The sequence below is a fragment of the Camarhynchus parvulus genome, chromosome 5 (genome assembly GCF_901933205.1).
Source record: "Camarhynchus parvulus chromosome 5, STF_HiC, whole genome shotgun sequence".
NCBI classification, from domain to species: domain Eukaryota; kingdom Metazoa; phylum Chordata; class Aves; order Passeriformes; family Thraupidae; genus Camarhynchus; species Camarhynchus parvulus.
The window spans coordinates 20,898,028-20,914,544 of record NC_044575.1 but is presented as its reverse complement, the minus strand read 5'-3'; the positions used below and the strand labels follow the sequence as shown (position 1 = coordinate 20,914,544).

The following is a 16,517-nucleotide window of genomic DNA, read 5'->3' as shown; positions in this document are numbered from 1 at the left end:
CAGAGTAGAAAATATCAATCTTCCTCCCAGCATCACAGAGGGGAGAATCAAAGAGACGGATTACTTACAGCCTTCTCTCTCCACCCACTAAAATAGGAACTTATTTTTTTCATGATGCGCATGTATAAGCAGAAACTTACTCTACGATGCCAGGAATAGGGCATAACACATAAAAACATCCAAACATCTATATGTAGACCGCCCCCCCCCCGCAATTCAGTCAGTGAATAAAAGAAGACTGGACAATGTCTCTTTCAGAGGACCCTGTTTCTATGTATACAGCAGAGAGGTAAGTAGCCCTCCAGTCTGAATTTCAGTCTGTGCCTCAAGGATAATAATTTTTTCTGCTTGTTTGTTTTGGGGAAAGAGAGAAAAAAGCCAAGAGAAATAAGCACATAAAAGCTCTGAAGACAAGGGCTTGTCCTCAGTGATATCTCCCTGGGCCAGATTTATTTACTGTAGGTAAGAAAATAGTTACTTATTAATTTCTTAACAATAAATACTCACCCACAGTAGATCCCAATATAAGGCTTGCTGTGAATATTAAATGACTACTATTTACATCCCTGTACACAACACAATTCTGAAATCAGTTTATGATTAAGCAAAAGACAATTCTTAGTTTAAGTATCACTGGCATAAGCAAAGCCTACAGTGGCCTTTTTTTTGAGCTTTCTAATCTTTCCTCTTTTCCACACATCTGTTATACTAGGCATCACATATCTTGTAGATCCTGTTAGATCCTAAGTATCAATCAACTCAAGTTTAAAAAGGACTTTAAGTACAATGGTAACCTTCTACTGAGAAATGGCATCATACGGTTGAACTCTACAAGAGTTACTAACTCCACCATAGGTTACTGTTAGATTCCCACTTCTCTGAATGCATATGTCTTGATAACCACTTTGTCTGTAAGACTTGCACCATACACTGGAATTTAAACAACATACCACAGGGACCTGATTACATGTTTTTTATCCAGAGAAACTAATTTGCTAGGCTGTATTTATGTTTATCTGTTTATCTGTTCACTAGGTTATACTGTTCAGCAAGAGCAGATTCATAGTCAGACTTGATCCATGACAATTTATAGATTTGTTTGGAATAGATATTCATGCAACTGCTCCTCCTAACTGGACACCAAAGCAGAGCTGACACACCCAAACAGCATACCACTGTTAACTGTCAGGTAGGCCTGTCCCTTACTAATCTAAGAGCTTTTAGGTGCTTGGCAATTTGCCTGACAAGGCACATTCTACACAAATCCATTTAAAAGCAGAACTGTTCTGTAAACAGGATAAAAAAAATCCTGGTTTGATGGTTCTGATGATCAAGATTAGCCTTAGGTAAGGAATACCTACAGAAGGGTTATGTTGGACAAGAATACTGCCAACCACTCTAGATTAGAATTCAACAAGAAAACACTCTCCTCACACTGCCAGAACAGTACAAAGTCATAGAATAGTTACTGCAGAAAGACTAAAAATTTTTGCAAGAATGTCCTTTCTCCCCAGAATGGTTACAACATTCAGGAAGCTTCAATTTCTTCCTCTAGGGAAATGCTGAACTGTCCTAGTTTCAGTCTCTAGTAGCCAGAACAGATGATAGATTTAAAGCTTTGAGGACAGTCAGAGCACAACACAAACTCACATGAACCAGGCAACTAACCTTAAAAGGAAAAAACAAATCAATAAAGCAGACAGATCAGGGGTAGTTAAGTGCCTGGCACTCCGTGGCTCAGCATGCAGTGCTCATTTTAATCTGAGCACATGGCATTGCATGCTGCTTCCAGACAACCTCCACATGACTCATTACACGCTGAGGCCACACATCACCACTTTACAAGTTCTCAGATTTACACCAAGTGAATACAGCCTTCAAGGTCTTGGCCAGCTGCTAATGACACTAAACTACACATTGTCACTTTCCCATATGTGGTTCTTTTCTCTTCCAAACATGCTTTAACCAACTCACTAGTTCAGTGGGTACAACTCAACTATAAACTATGTTTGTGAAACCACATCTCCCTGCAGATGTACCTGGGGAATTACTATTCCTCCTAAAAAGGCTGTTGAACATATGCAGTTGTTGGAGCTCTTTAAATAGGTCCAGCTCTAGGTGGTACATCCAGTTAAGGTTCAGTAAGAAATTTTAGCAGCTACACAGAATAACTGCCACTGGCAAAGAAAGCCTCTCAGAGAGGAAGACACAGTCACAAATTTCTCATTTTCTCTACATTTTTGTCACAGAAAAGCACCACACACACTGCAGAGAAATGATAATACATCTGATAACTGAAGGTATCAACTTTTGAAAACTTAGTTGGAGAGGGAATCTTTTCCCTTTGAGCAATGCCTGATGTTTCTCCTCCTCCTATATGAACATGTAGCTATTGCTCAAGTAAAGGAAAGATCCAGGTAACATATAAAGAATAGTCTTTTGCACTGTAAAGGCAGATAAAAATGCGAAATGTCATATTTAGTTTAATACTGTACTGCTTTTTCTTCATACTGAACGGTCTTGCATCAGTAAACTCTCACTGAATTCTCCTACAGTTCTAAATTTCCTTCCACAGCGCAATTCTCATTCCCTCAGTTACTACAGCAGCTGAGGCCATGATTTTCTCCTCTTTCCTCTGCTAGCCAATGGCCTTCTGATCTTGGGAAAAGACAAAATGGATACAGAACACTAAATGTTGCAGGTGTACCATTCGTAACAGAGCATGATGCAAAGTGAGACTGATGACTGCTGGGAGAAGCTGTCAGGTGCGCTGCCATGCAGGAAAGAAGCAGGCCATGTGTGTGGGATAGCAAGGCATACTCTACATGATGAAAGAAGCTGCAGAACAAACTCAATCATTAGCATATTTAACACATGCAAAAGAGAATGACATTTGAGTAACACAGATACACGCAAGGAATCATGCATTGTTTACAGAAACCTTTAAGATTCTCAATGGTTTTCCAGCAAGCAGCAGCTTGGAAGCAACATGCACAAACAGTGGGTGCACAGCCTTGGGGTATAGATGTAGCTAAAAATGCCATGTTTAACACAGCACCACATTCTTTCATTTTTTTAATGTAAGAATCTCTAGCTATACATCCTTTATATAGTTTTGACAAGAAAAATACATGGAAAGAGAAGACAGGTTTCAATGAACGTGGCACAGCAGTGTTAGGGCAAGGTCATTTGCCTTCAACTTCCTTCAGCCACTCAAGAGACACTAAATGAAGACTTTTCAGGGAAAAGTATGATTTATAAATCAGGCTCCAAGGAGTGAAAAGTACCAAGAAGCCTGCATCTGGTCAACTATCTTCAAGACCACATCAATATTCTTAAGATTACTGCAGCAAAAGTGGACTGTGGGAACTGCTTCTTCCCTTATTTGGCTAGTGGTGCAGAAACAGTAGCACAAACCCAAAGTAACTTGGTCGCATTATTCACACAGAACACATTCTCACGTGGATTTCTCCAAGATCTTCCACTCAGAAGCACATCTGGCATTTCCCAACACCTTCACTCCCCAGGGATGTCGGATTCCACCAGGACAAAGAGCAGACATCATTCTCCATATCACCCACCCGCCTGCATTCTGCAAGATGTTTTCACTCTACACAAGTACAATTTAACCTCCTCTTACTCCTTTATCACTAAAGAGCCCAAATATGGTGACCTAGAGTCCACCCGTGTGGCACCCACCAGATCTTTCAGATGGACAGTCACTGTATGATCCTCAATGACAGAGATGCTTGGCTGCCAGAGGGATCAAGAATCCAGCTCGATTTTCAGATTCCAGGTGGAACTTGCAGGGTGAACAACAGGCACGTGGGTGCACTCCTATGCATGTATGGGGCATCAATAAACAACTGAGTATTTAACTTCAAGGGATAACAATGATCTTAGAACTGCCACTGTTACACACAGAACCCACTTTCTCTATGCTACCGCTACATGATCAAGGCAAATTATTGTCTTGATGTGTTTCTGAGAGCCCTGACAAGCTGTTCAAGTGCTTCGCAGAATTCTGCTTGTTGTTTAAATACCCTACTGGTGTTGACTCTTCTGTTCATACAGATGAACTTTACCATACAGCAAGAGAGAGAGTAAAAGCAACAGAGAAACAAATGGTCACCCAAAGATCTGACCCCTTTCACAAACTCTAAGATAAGTAAGAGCACTAATACATGCAGTATTCTCACTAAGGTTCAGGAGCACTCATGAATTTTGCCTTCTAATATGCAAATCAAAGTGAGAAAAAGCTGAATTTTAAACATACAGAAGTGCTCCAAGAGTGAACACCTTAGGGGATGTTTATTCCGTTAGCATTAATGTAACACCATTAACACTGTAAATGATAAGCATTCCTTGGACAAAAAAGATATAGCAGTTGAAAAAGGAGGAGACTACTCTTACAATAAAAATATCTAATGGGACCTCATTCTATAGAAAATTGAACAAAAATGTAGCTGTTGCTGGGACTATCAAGTCAGTCATAACTAGTAGGGAATAATTAAGTGAAAGGTTCATTTTAAAATGCAAAGTATTTCACATTCCTGTGTCCTAACATACAATTGAAAGAAAATGATGTTATACTTTTGCTTAATGTTTGTGTATCTCAAATCACTTAAAGGGACCTGAGGTGATTGCAGCTGTCAAACTAGTGTCAGATGCTTGCTTAAACTGGGATGTTGATTTAAGGAAGTTATTTAATCTGTCATAAGCTTACTATTAGAGTTTCAACCTCTCCCCTTCGGGTCAATTTGCTTAAAGGTATAAGCTTATTAACTTTAACTTACTTTAACTTGTAAGAACCTAAGTGCTGAGGGATAAAGGGAAATCCACATACATATAAGCTGAAGCACCTTTTCCATGTTTTATTTTAAGGGGAAATAGAAGGAATAAACCAGGAGTTTTGATTTCATGTGGCACGGAGTATTGGTACCACAAGAGGGCACTAAAGCCACGCCTAAAGCGGATCCCCATTACAGAACTCACTCTGAGGAAGAAGGATGAACTGCTCTCACAAACACTCCCTCTACAGAGGGATTCAGGTTTCCCGGTGGCATGCACATACATTCATTATGAACTCACACTCCCTCGACTTTGCAAAAAGCAGCACAAAGCCTTTTGTAAAAGCACTATTCTGCCAAGGATGAAAGACAGTAAGACTTGAACTTGAAGCTTGAAACAAGTTATGTTTCATGTTTTGAATAGCATCAGTCTATTAATAAGATTTTGAATTTTGGTCTTGTCTGAAAGAATGTGAAGTGCATGAGCTCACAACCAAATGGTACTGTGAGACAGAGATAGATGCTTAGTTTGATAAAAATATTTTGAGTACAAATAACTTCTGTTTGCCCAGGCAACAATTCTGTTTACACACAGAAAGAAAAGTCTTATCCAACAGCAACTAACAAATCAGTATGTTTCAATGGCCAGCGGACCATCACACTAAAAATATGGCTCTCGTATTCTGTAACATTTGCTATAAGGTTTGGCAACATCTGAATGTTTACATTAGCCAGTGAACTGCCACAGGAACAATCCCACAGCTGGACAGTCCTCTACAGACCTTAATACCTGATAAAAGCTACTTGCAATACTTTAAGTCATAAAGTGGGCAAGACAAATCTCAGCAATGCACCATTTAGCACCAGACAAAAATGATGCTGGCTTTCTCTGCTGGCTTAATAAGCAGCCCAAATACTTAATTTCTGCACCTTTAGAGTGTCCCTGTTTTTCACATTAAGCTTTTTACACTTGTTAACACACATCTCTTGGTCCTGTTACCTGTGTGTCAGACATGGGTGCTGAAGTTATCTGTCAAGCAACATGAAGTTTCTTAACCTGCTTCAGGAACTGACTCACCAGTAACCTAACAGCTGATGTGGCAGCACCCTTAACACTGCCAAGTCACCTCTAGAAGGATCACCACAGGATAATGCTGGAAAAACGAAGTCTTCCAACTGTTTTCTCAGTTATTTGGGAATAAGGCACTGTGTGGGTTCTTGCTATATATATCATCTATATTAGATACAATTGCCTGAAATCCTGCAGCTAAAATACATGTCACAGGTGATAGGGTTGGAATAACACTGGACACTTCACACACATCCTCCATAAAAAACCCCACCAAAAACCTCTGCAGTTTTGGAAATTCTTCTACAATGAAAAAAACCCATTTATATAAACTTGAATACAGGAAGCAAAAGTTAAATAGAAAAGTGTTGGTCTGAGATTTTAAATTCTCATTCTCATGTGCATGAAGAGACTTGGGTTTGAATATAAATTATCTATATCAGAAGTAAGTTACTAAAAAAACAGTACCAGGAAGCAGTACAGACAGGAAAATATAAGCAAGCATCCAAAAAGTCAGTGTTAGTCTGTTACACTTCCAACATCCTGTGCTAACAGCAAACGTCCCAACATGCTTGAGAAAATGCCTGTTTCACTTATTTGAAATAACACCAAGCACATACTGTAATCAAAAATCAGGCCATGAATTCAGATTTTTGATCCCATATTCCATCTCATGCTAGCATATAATTCCCACTGACCATTGGCTGGATTCTGCCGATGGCTCACGGCAGCAGAGCAAGGAATTCCATGTCTCGCTACTCAGTTCAGTTTTCATGAACAGAGGCTTTTGACAGGCGAAGCAAAAACACAGCTATCACATGGGCCTACAACCCAAAGCACAGGAAGCCTACTGCTGTTACTTTCAGAAATACTGAAGGAATGCTCATCAAAACAAGATATTAAACCAGAGAAACATCTGACATTCCAAATTCTTGGTACATTTTTCAGCATAAAATATTGATCTCAAAGGATATAAATACTTTATGACGTGCCATCAAGTGAATAATAACAACAATCTCTTTTCAACTGTTTTCCTTGGACTGAAGGAGCAGTAGAAGACTCCCAAAGTTTCAGGATACTTTTAAGAGCAAAATATGATTTCTGAGTACACATTCTTGAAATCATTCTGGTTTTGGAGACTTTACCTCACTTTCATATAGCCTGTCAAGGTTTCTCTTGAGTCAGTTGAAGTTTACAGTGGGGGAAAAATATTTACCCAAGCCGTATGCAAATAAGATAGGTAAATCTACTTTTCAATTTTTAAATTTTGAGTTTGGACTTAAACCACAAATCATCATCAAGGCTCAATTAACCAATTTGTTTATGTTACACTCTGCTCAAGAATGTACAAAGAAATTTACGCTATTTGTCAGCTTTGTATTTTCAGGTTTCTTGCACTAAACCAAAAGATGACCTAAAAGACTTAATAAATAAAAATAAAAAATATTAAGAAAAGTCCTAGAAAAAGGTAAATAATATAAGTACAGAGTATAATACTTAAATAATGGAATACTGAAATTTAATGACTACATTAACATGCTAAGGCATATTCTGCTCCTCCTTGATTTAGCAGCTCCACAAATTCCTTATTGACCAAATCCCAGCTCCAATGTACCAGATGAATATATTCGGGGTCACTTTGCTAACCGGTGGCCAAGCTGGGGAGAAAAAGGCAAGATAACACTTTTCTCCTAAGCACTTTTGAGATGGGTTTTCCCTCACATTCAAGAAACACAAACGTCCTAAACAGTATATGCTGTAACAGCTGACCTCAGAATGAACACCCTGGATCAGGAACCAATGCAAGCAGAAGCCAAAAATCAACCAAACTACATTATGACAAATTGAAGGAAGAAAAGCATATAAAACAAAACATGTGAAAGATAACTTTGGAGTTCAGATACAACCACTGCATGTTTCTGTTTAAGTTCTGTGAATATACTTTTAAATTACTTTCTGCTTAACTTTATCACGTTGGCCATATTCAAGTACAGACAAAGTACTGAAAATATTCAATAGGATTGAATAAAATGAAAGAATCCACCTCCAAAAACTAATATTTTTTAAAAATATAAGTAGCCATTAATGACAATAAATAATTCAGTTGAAAATATTTACAAATTTTTTTGGGGGAGAGACTGGATTCTAATTCATTCTTACAGATTTTTGGAGTGTTAAGAGCAATGATCTTGGCCTCATACAAATAATATAATGCTGACACAAGACGGTCTATTCCTTGAAGACTGAACTCCAGAAAATGACAACCAAAGTACTGAACACACTGAAAGGATATGAATTCAAACTAAACTGCCCTTCATCAAATTCCTAAACTTTAAGAAAACAAATCCAGCTGACTGTAAAACCTGAAGGGATGTTCAAAGGGGCAGTTGAGCAGCCTAGCAGTAGATGTGCCCTTTCATAAATACTGCATTCAGCATTCCTTGTTAACCAGTAAGAGATATTGGTGGTGTTGTTAAGGTATTACTGACAGTCAGGAAGTAATTTGCACTCAGTGGAAGCCCTCTAGATATTCAAGAAGTCATCCTCAAGCAATTATTTAATGGACTGTAACTTTTCCATTAAAAGCAACGTCTCAACCTTGATCCTTAAAGGTAGAAAGCACTGTGAAGCAGAAGAGTGGAAACTTGGGAAAAAAAATCTCCCACACCCAAGGCAAACAGACATTATTTCACTTGTGGTCCACCTTTCAGCAGTTGCTTACCACTGCACACAGAAGAGGTGATGTTGTAGAGGAAAGGATAAAACTGCAGACAGCGGATCATCTTCAGGCTGCTCTCACACTCCAAGCACTTGGCTGTCAAATCCAGCGCATGTCTGAAGGCCTGCAGTGCTCCACTGATGTTGTTCTGAGCCAGGTATGCATTTCCTAGGCTCAGAAAAGTCAGGGGCTGTGAATACAAAAGCGACACACTGCAGCATAAGTATGTTCACTGTTTTAAGATTGAAGCCAACTAGGAAATACCCTTGTCAAGTCACACCCCCATAAATTCGGTGGGAAAGAGTTTAGAAAACTTCCTAAACAGGCACTGCCTATTCTTACAATGGAAAACTAATGGCTTGATGCATTGCTGGTAACCAAAAGCTGTTTTGCCATAGGGTTGTGTTAAGAGTTCCATCTTTCCACAACAAAAAACAGCTGTTAAATACACACAGACTGAAATGAAGCTTGAAGTACTTACTTACTAACCATCAGAAACATAATGCTTACTGCAGAGAACGCCATGGGACTAAACTGAAATGTGCAAAGGCAATTTAGAATCATTAAAAGTCCGCAAAAAATTAAAATATCACTAGTGTTCTAGCAGGACACAGATGCATTGCATTTGCCAAGAGTGTTCAGATTTACCTCAGAAAAGCTAGGTTACTGAAAACACCAATGTCACACTAGCCTAGGGGTACACATTTATGCCTTTCAATTGTTTGTAAAACAATATTTTTGTCTACTGCTTTTGGCTACTATCTCTAAAATATGCATTTTTTTGAAAAGTAAAGATTATAAACACCTTTTTCACTGGGTAGAACTCAACACTTTAATATAAGCACAGAGCAAAGCATTACATTTATTGGTTGACTGAAAAGTCTTTCACTTAGTCAAAGTAATTTGCTGCAATTACCAAGACACTGCTAGAATAAAGACTATAGTATTATAATTTAAGCAGTCATTTTTCCCACTGAAACAGCCTTTACATTCATTATCTAAAAACGTGAAGACTGAGCAGTAGCTGAAAATTTTTCCAACTCAGCTTGCATTACTAAACAGCATTCAGAAAACTGTGCAAGCTGAGCAACAGGATTTATTTTTTCTTTTTAAGAGCTTTTGTTGATGGAGCACATGTTTTATTCCCGGTAGCTGTAATTAATCTTAACTTGTATTTACTTTCCATTATATTCCAGGAAATCGCATTCAAGTGCAATGCCTCCTGCTAGTTTTTCTGGTACAATAGGTATTACAGGACTGAGTACACCTGAGAAAAACACGAGCAGGCATTACTGTAACGAGGCAGCATTTACAAGTGTTTTTCAAGAAAAGCCCTACTCACACAGCATGGTCCTAAGGATTCCTAGGTTCCTCCCCTCCAAGGTTGTGTTTTCATATGTTCTTCTTAAGGCACATCAATCAAGCATAGTTCTTTCTGCAGTTCCTTTTTGCACTCTTACCTGCCACCCACATGGACTACATTCCCTTCCAACACTTGAAAATTTGTTTCTGATTGCTACACTGAACAAACTTACTCTGTTTTTAGCTGTTTTATGTGCTAGGTGACTGATGGCCTGGCAGATTTAAATGCTGTTAATCTAACTAGAGAGCTAGAAGCACAGGAAAGAAATCACTTGAACTTCATACTGAAGTGTCTGTGATGCAAGACCAAAATTATCTGCTAGAAAAAAGATGTTTCCTCCTATGCCATTCCCTCCTCCTTTCTTTTCACAACTGTTCTGGCCAGTCCAGTAGTTCAAACAGTTTCTGTATAATACAGAAACTGCCTATATGACATAGGTGACAACCTACAGAATGTTTATCATGTTACTGTTCAGAAATACAAAAACCTGGTTTGAATCTCTGGTTGGAAGTAAAGCCACCAACAACTAGAACACATTTTCTTTTATGTAGATAGACAAAAGCTAGGGACAAATCAAACTGTACAGATAAAAATCAAGTGTCACAGAAAGATGTCTATAAAGATCTTGGTGGCATACACACTACTTTAAGGGTTTTAAGAATCAAGATACAATGCTGACAACTTGACAGATCTGCCAAACACCAGGATTAAATTCTTTGGAGGCACTGCTGATAATACAGGTTTTGGGAGGTTAGAAGTCTGTCGCTGATTTACAAGAATGTCTCTAGATGTTTATACTCTCAACAATCAGCATCCCCCCTGGTGCAGTCAGGAATTTATATGGAAATTAACATCCATTGCAAATCACCAGCTGGAAGATTAACTGCATGTGCAGGTAAACACCAGTAACATGTACTTAGAAAATAATGAAGGGAAACACATTCACTGCTGGGCAAACACAAAACCCCATCATCTTACCTCAGAGGCATTGATGGCCAAAGCCTTCAGCAGGAGCCTGCTGGCATCCAAATGAAGACCATAATGAAACAAGAGGTTAGCAAGGTTGACCAGAGGGATGTCCTGATACTCATGTGGAGCCAAATTATATGCTTTTTGCAAACAGGTGATAGCAAAGGTGCTATTTCCAACTGCACGCCAGTACAATCCAGCTTCATTAAGCACAAGCCACAGAGGATCTTCTGGCTATAGGAGAGTCAGGGAAAAGGATAAAAAAACCCACAAAGAGGTGTCTCAGGAACACAGAAATGCCTGCTCTTTAATAATAAGCAAACAGAACTCACTCTTGCATACTACATTGTTAAATTGATACAAATTAGACTTTGCTGTAACTATTAGTAGATTATTCAATCTGCTCCATTCTACTCAAATGGACATGATTTACAGGCTGAACTGCAATTTAGTAGTAGCTGCTGCTCACGCTCCACTCATATGAATACTTTGTATCATGACCAAAAATTCCCTTAAAATGTACAAGCGATAATGGTTAGTTCACTACAGGAAGCAACGCTTGAGAGCCACTGCAGAGTCTTAAAATTATACAAACACAGATCAGTGTAAAATGCTAGAACTTGAAAGTCAGGCAGATGTGCTTCCAGGTCCTCTGTCTAACATTACCTTTCCCTGTCAATTTAAGGTTTCAGAGTTGCTTTTTCTTAGATTTAGTTATCTATTTGTCTTATTAAAGTTGACAATTGGCATGCATTAGATACTGTTTAAAGATTGTAAAATAGTAAGCAATAAGTGAGCGCAGATGAAAGAATGGAGGAAGTGTCAAATACACCTTGAATGTTCCTTCCTCCTCTTTAACCTCTAACAGCAAAAAGAAGCACTCAACCTAGAGGAGAAATATCAGAATTCGAAAATACTGACAGGTTGACAGAGGTAGGCAAAACATCCACTTTCAGATGCACTTTGTAATTATTTAGTAGCATGTTCTAGTTTTTAATATTTTCATCATTCGGTATTACCCAATTCTACAAAACATTTACAGCATAAAACCAATACCTGAAATGGATGTTCAGTTCTACCTACATGAAGCCCAAATGCATGCCTGAGTAGGAAACATACAGCTAGGATTAAGGAAGCAAAACAGTGATACTATGTTGAGTTAGTAAGAACATTTTTGTTCCAGGTTTTAAAAAACCCCTCCCACAGAAGGGTTCTAACTATGGTTCTAGATGAACTGAAAGATATCAATAGGATACAAAATTCATCGTTTGAAGTGAATTCATCACCTTACATAACCTGTGATTTCAAGATTATTAATGATCCCTGTTTTGCAATGCACGTTGCTCTTCATTGCAAACTCCTCACTGAATTACTCTTCATTCACAGGTCTCAATGACCTCCCTTAACTAAATCGTCAGCAAGTTATTAGCATTTTGTCTTTCCCAATACAAAGATACTAACTTTAGCATTCCTGTTCTAAGTAGTTTATCATTAGCAGAACAGGTAAAACACTAGACTGTTCTTACATCAGCAGGCAGAAAAGTTCAGGCTTTTAGCATGACAGCAACAGAATACTACAGTTAAAACCAAAATACTCATGCACTGCACAGTAAGACATTAGACATGTATAGGACTCTTCTGAACAACACAATAAAAGGAATCAACTCCTACTGCTCATTTCTTCTCCTGGTTAAGACAGATGCACATAGTAAATGGTACTGATTTTAGACTAAAAAAGAATCTACATGTAATACCTTGACACAACTTCTACAAGAAAGTTAAACTGAGAAATATCAGCTTGACATGTCAAAAAGAGTCAACGTCTCTCTCAATGCTTCCTGTCACTTGACTCTCAAAGGCCCCACGCAAGATGGAGGAGGCATTCCACAGGCTTCTATACAGAGGTACATTCTTTGCCCCAGAGTGCTAATTATCCTGACAGAAGATTGACAGAGGGTTGGTTTCCTTGGAGGGAGAGTAGGGGGAAAAGCAGGGTAGTGGGAAGGAGGAGGAAGAGCACATGGCAGGCATGCAGGAAGGAGTGGCAGACAGAGGAGTAGCTTCAAGCTACCTCTCCCAGTTAAGCAAATGGCTGCCAGAATTAGCTAATATATTGCTGCTCCATATCCTTACAACAGGAACAAGCAACTACAGGGCTGTTTGGTCCACATTAAGCTAAATTAGATACTTACTTCTCTACATATTTCTGCTTTGTAAACATGGCTTTTAAAGTTAGTTTCATTTCAGTTACAGGTAGCAAATAAACTCCTCTCTAGTGTGTCACTGACTACTTCAGATGTATAGAAACAAATCTCAAGTAAGAATTCTGAATTCATATAATGTGACAGATGGACATACCTTTTTCATGGCATGATCTAGAAACACTCCTATCTTTGCCAGTGAAATAGTCTCATTGTTGATACGAGAATGCAAAACCTGGAAGACAAAGATTTGTTTTTCCCCGAACTACTGAATAAATTTTACAGTCAAGACCTACAAGGGTCATTCACTTGCTTCCTTAAATCTTCTCTTTAGTAAAGGGAAGATAAATATATTGTACGAAGGGGAGGATGTGAACGCATAACACTTAAAGCAACCAATCTCCAGAATGCACTACGAAGTTATCAGCTTGGTAGAATGCAGTAGCTCTTGGAAATGAATCATTATCCAGTGACTGTTAGATTTAAAAGAAAGATGTGATTTCAAAGAGTAAATTAAATTTTCCATTTTGTGTGCTTTTGGTCAGCGTCTGAAAGAAGCCAGACAACTTAACCCTTTCTCCAATACTATTAGAAAGAATTTGCCCACATTTTTCAGAATTACTGATTACCTTGAAATATCAAAATCTTTCATGATGTGAATAACATTTTTAAGGCAATAAAAAGGAGGATTTTAAACCAGAAGAGAACCAACAAGAAAACGTCTCTTACCTGTCTTGCTTGATTGTCTGGCACCCTGAATTTCAAATCTAGATTAGTGTCTAGTTCCTTGACTAGTATGTTTAGAGATTCATTATTACGAGCATCAGTAATGGAAGAACAATCTGGTGCCTGTGCTTCTCCATGCTCAACAGTATCTCCTGGAATATTCAGTAATGGCTGGATTCTAGTAAGAAGGAGAACCAAGACAAATTAACAGCATGTGCTCCATGTCATCATGTAGAAATACACGAATCTGCTAAGCCTCGTACTGCAGACTCTTATGAGACACGAGCTGCAAACATCAAGAACTCAAGGACCACCCTTCCCTTGAAAAATAATTTATAAGGTCTTTACTTTCCATTTTTAAGCACAGAATAATAAGAACAATGAACAGTGCAGTAGAGATAACAGAAAGTTCTCATATTATGCTAATAAGGATTCTATGAAGTTTAGGACTAAACAGATATGTGATAAAAAAAAGTTGAATTTTTCACACTAGAACTTGATTTCAAAAACATCAAGAGGTAGCCAAATTACGTATAAAGAACATTCTAAGATGAAAACTGCTTTTCTCCAAAGGAAGTTGCTGGATGTTTTCAGATGGGAACATTTAACACAGGCTCAATACTAGTATTACAATGACTAGGTAGAACAAAACAGCTTTTTTACTACCACTGTCATAATTTAAGCGACTAGGGTATTACAACACTGCATTGATCTATGTAAGTTAGCTATTGCAGTACAGACACATTTATTTTATCCTATATAATAACAAGTATTACTGACTCTTCCATGACTAAACTGATTTTCTACCTCTGTCCCAAAGGAACGAGCTGGAGTTTTCCACTCCTAATCCTTTTTTACTGTTTTCTGGTCTTCATTGTTTTCTGTCATCATAACTAAAGCTAATAGGATGTATGTAATGTACAAGAGTTAACTGTAGTTATTAAATAGATGTTCACCTCATTCTCTCTCTCAAGCTGTTTTTTTATTAATATAGTTCCCAAGACATTCAGACTTGTGCTTAAATCCCCATTCTGTCTGTGTTTAATGTGCTCACCCTGGACCAACAGTCAGGGAAGAATCACCATGAAATTGGCTCTGGCTGTTATACTTACAGCAAAGATAACAATCAAAGAAAATGCCTTCCTTCTGTGGAAAGGCCAGAGAAAAAGGTTTGAACACCTCTGTGCTGTTGATTACTAATTGCATCCATCCTCTCCAGAAAGAAAATACTCTTCACTCATAAAATAAAGATTTACAAATATAGCTTTTAAAAATCAACACTTGCCTGAATCCCCTGTTTTCTGGAGGCAAGAAATAAGTTGGCAGTTCTTCTGGGTCAGGAATTCTGGGGAAAGATTTCATGCATTCTGACCGCTGAGGCCAAAGAATATGCTGTTTGTCCTAAGAGGGAAAGGAATTATTTTTTAATATTTTCTCAGCATTTTTAATATTCTAATAAACTAGGTAATAAAAGAGATAATAAAGGATAGTCTGAAAAAAAAAAACCAAAGCAAAACAAAACTGAGACCTTTATAGCTATTATTTTTCCATCTTTTTTTTAACATCAGCAGTTGAAATTTCTATCTTTAGCTGTACCACGTTACTTGCAGCAGATGCTTATAGAAAAACTCCCTCAGTGTTCCAGTAGTTTCAAAGGCTGGGAAACCAGTACAGAGAAACTAGGCAGATACTTGTATGTTGAAGAAATTTGGAATGCTACATTCTCCAGTGCTGTCCCACATCAAAACTGCGGCCCAGACGCTAAAAAGTTTCACACAAGCAAGGAGAGGATTCACTTTCACCCCTCCCCTGTGCAAGGGCAAAGCTCATCCTCTTCACTCACTCTGCTGGGTTCCACACTCCACACTGAAACAACAGAACGAGCCACAGGGGAAGACTGCAAGGACTGGCTGTGAACACTTTGGTTTGCATGAAGATCCAAATTCATAGATGTCATACTAGAAGTTGAAGAGTCTTCACCAAACTAGAAACAACAGAAAGACAGATTTTAATAAAGATGGTACATTCCTTGTTGAATTTCTCCATTTATTTCCCCTCCCCACTTATGTAGTTAAGCCTCACTGATAAGCTGAACTGTGGGTAGCAAAAAAAAAAAAAGGAATTTAAGCCTCTTGATCCACTCAGAACATGAAAGAGTAATATTCATACTGTAAATAAGCCAACAATGAAAACTCAAGTGCAAATCAAGGAAAGAATGCTAAAAGATACCAAGCAGATACTTGTAATAGGCCAAAAATAAAATCTACTTATCTAGATTGCACAGCTCAAAATCAAGTCAGAATTGCTAAGACTCATGGCTTTCAGAATTATTTCAATAATCTGAATTTGCAATTACTATAATAGCAAAAACAATCAGACAAGAAGACAAGAGCAAAATTAAAAATAATTATTCCTATTTCTTAAACTAGTTAAGGGAAAACTACAGAACATACTCCACATTGCAAAATAAGGGAAATCATAATCCTTATCTGCAGTTCTAACACAGTAGAGCTGTTGCTTACGTGCCTGTCATTTTGGATTTTCAGTATTAGTACACACCTTGCTTCCAGAACTTCGTAATATTCTTGTACAAAATTTTCTTGGTGCAATCATAGGGAACTAAGGCTTTGGACTAAAATGAAGTTTTTGATTTCAAGTAATTCTCTTTTCTAGGTTAAAC

At 38.0% G+C, this 16,517-nt stretch overlaps 1 protein-coding gene across 3 annotated transcripts in view; it reads right to left on the bottom strand.

The window, feature by feature from the left end:
• TTC17 (tetratricopeptide repeat domain 17) overlaps positions 1–16,517 on the bottom strand; it is a 54,354-nt gene that overhangs the window by 18,487 nt on the left and 19,350 nt on the right. For all 3 annotated transcript variants that reach the window (XM_030949051.1, XM_030949050.1, XM_030949053.1), the window contains exons 11-16: positions 15,681–15,821; positions 15,123–15,238; positions 13,841–14,015; positions 13,269–13,346; positions 10,920–11,144; positions 8,582–8,768 (exon numbers count right to left, since the gene is read on the bottom strand). In XM_030949051.1, coding sequence (XP_030804911.1) covers positions 8,582–8,768; positions 10,920–11,144; positions 13,269–13,346; positions 13,841–14,015; positions 15,123–15,238; positions 15,681–15,821 — 922 coding nt within the window. The remainder of the gene's footprint in view (positions 1–8,581; positions 8,769–10,919; positions 11,145–13,268; positions 13,347–13,840; positions 14,016–15,122; positions 15,239–15,680; positions 15,822–16,517) is intronic.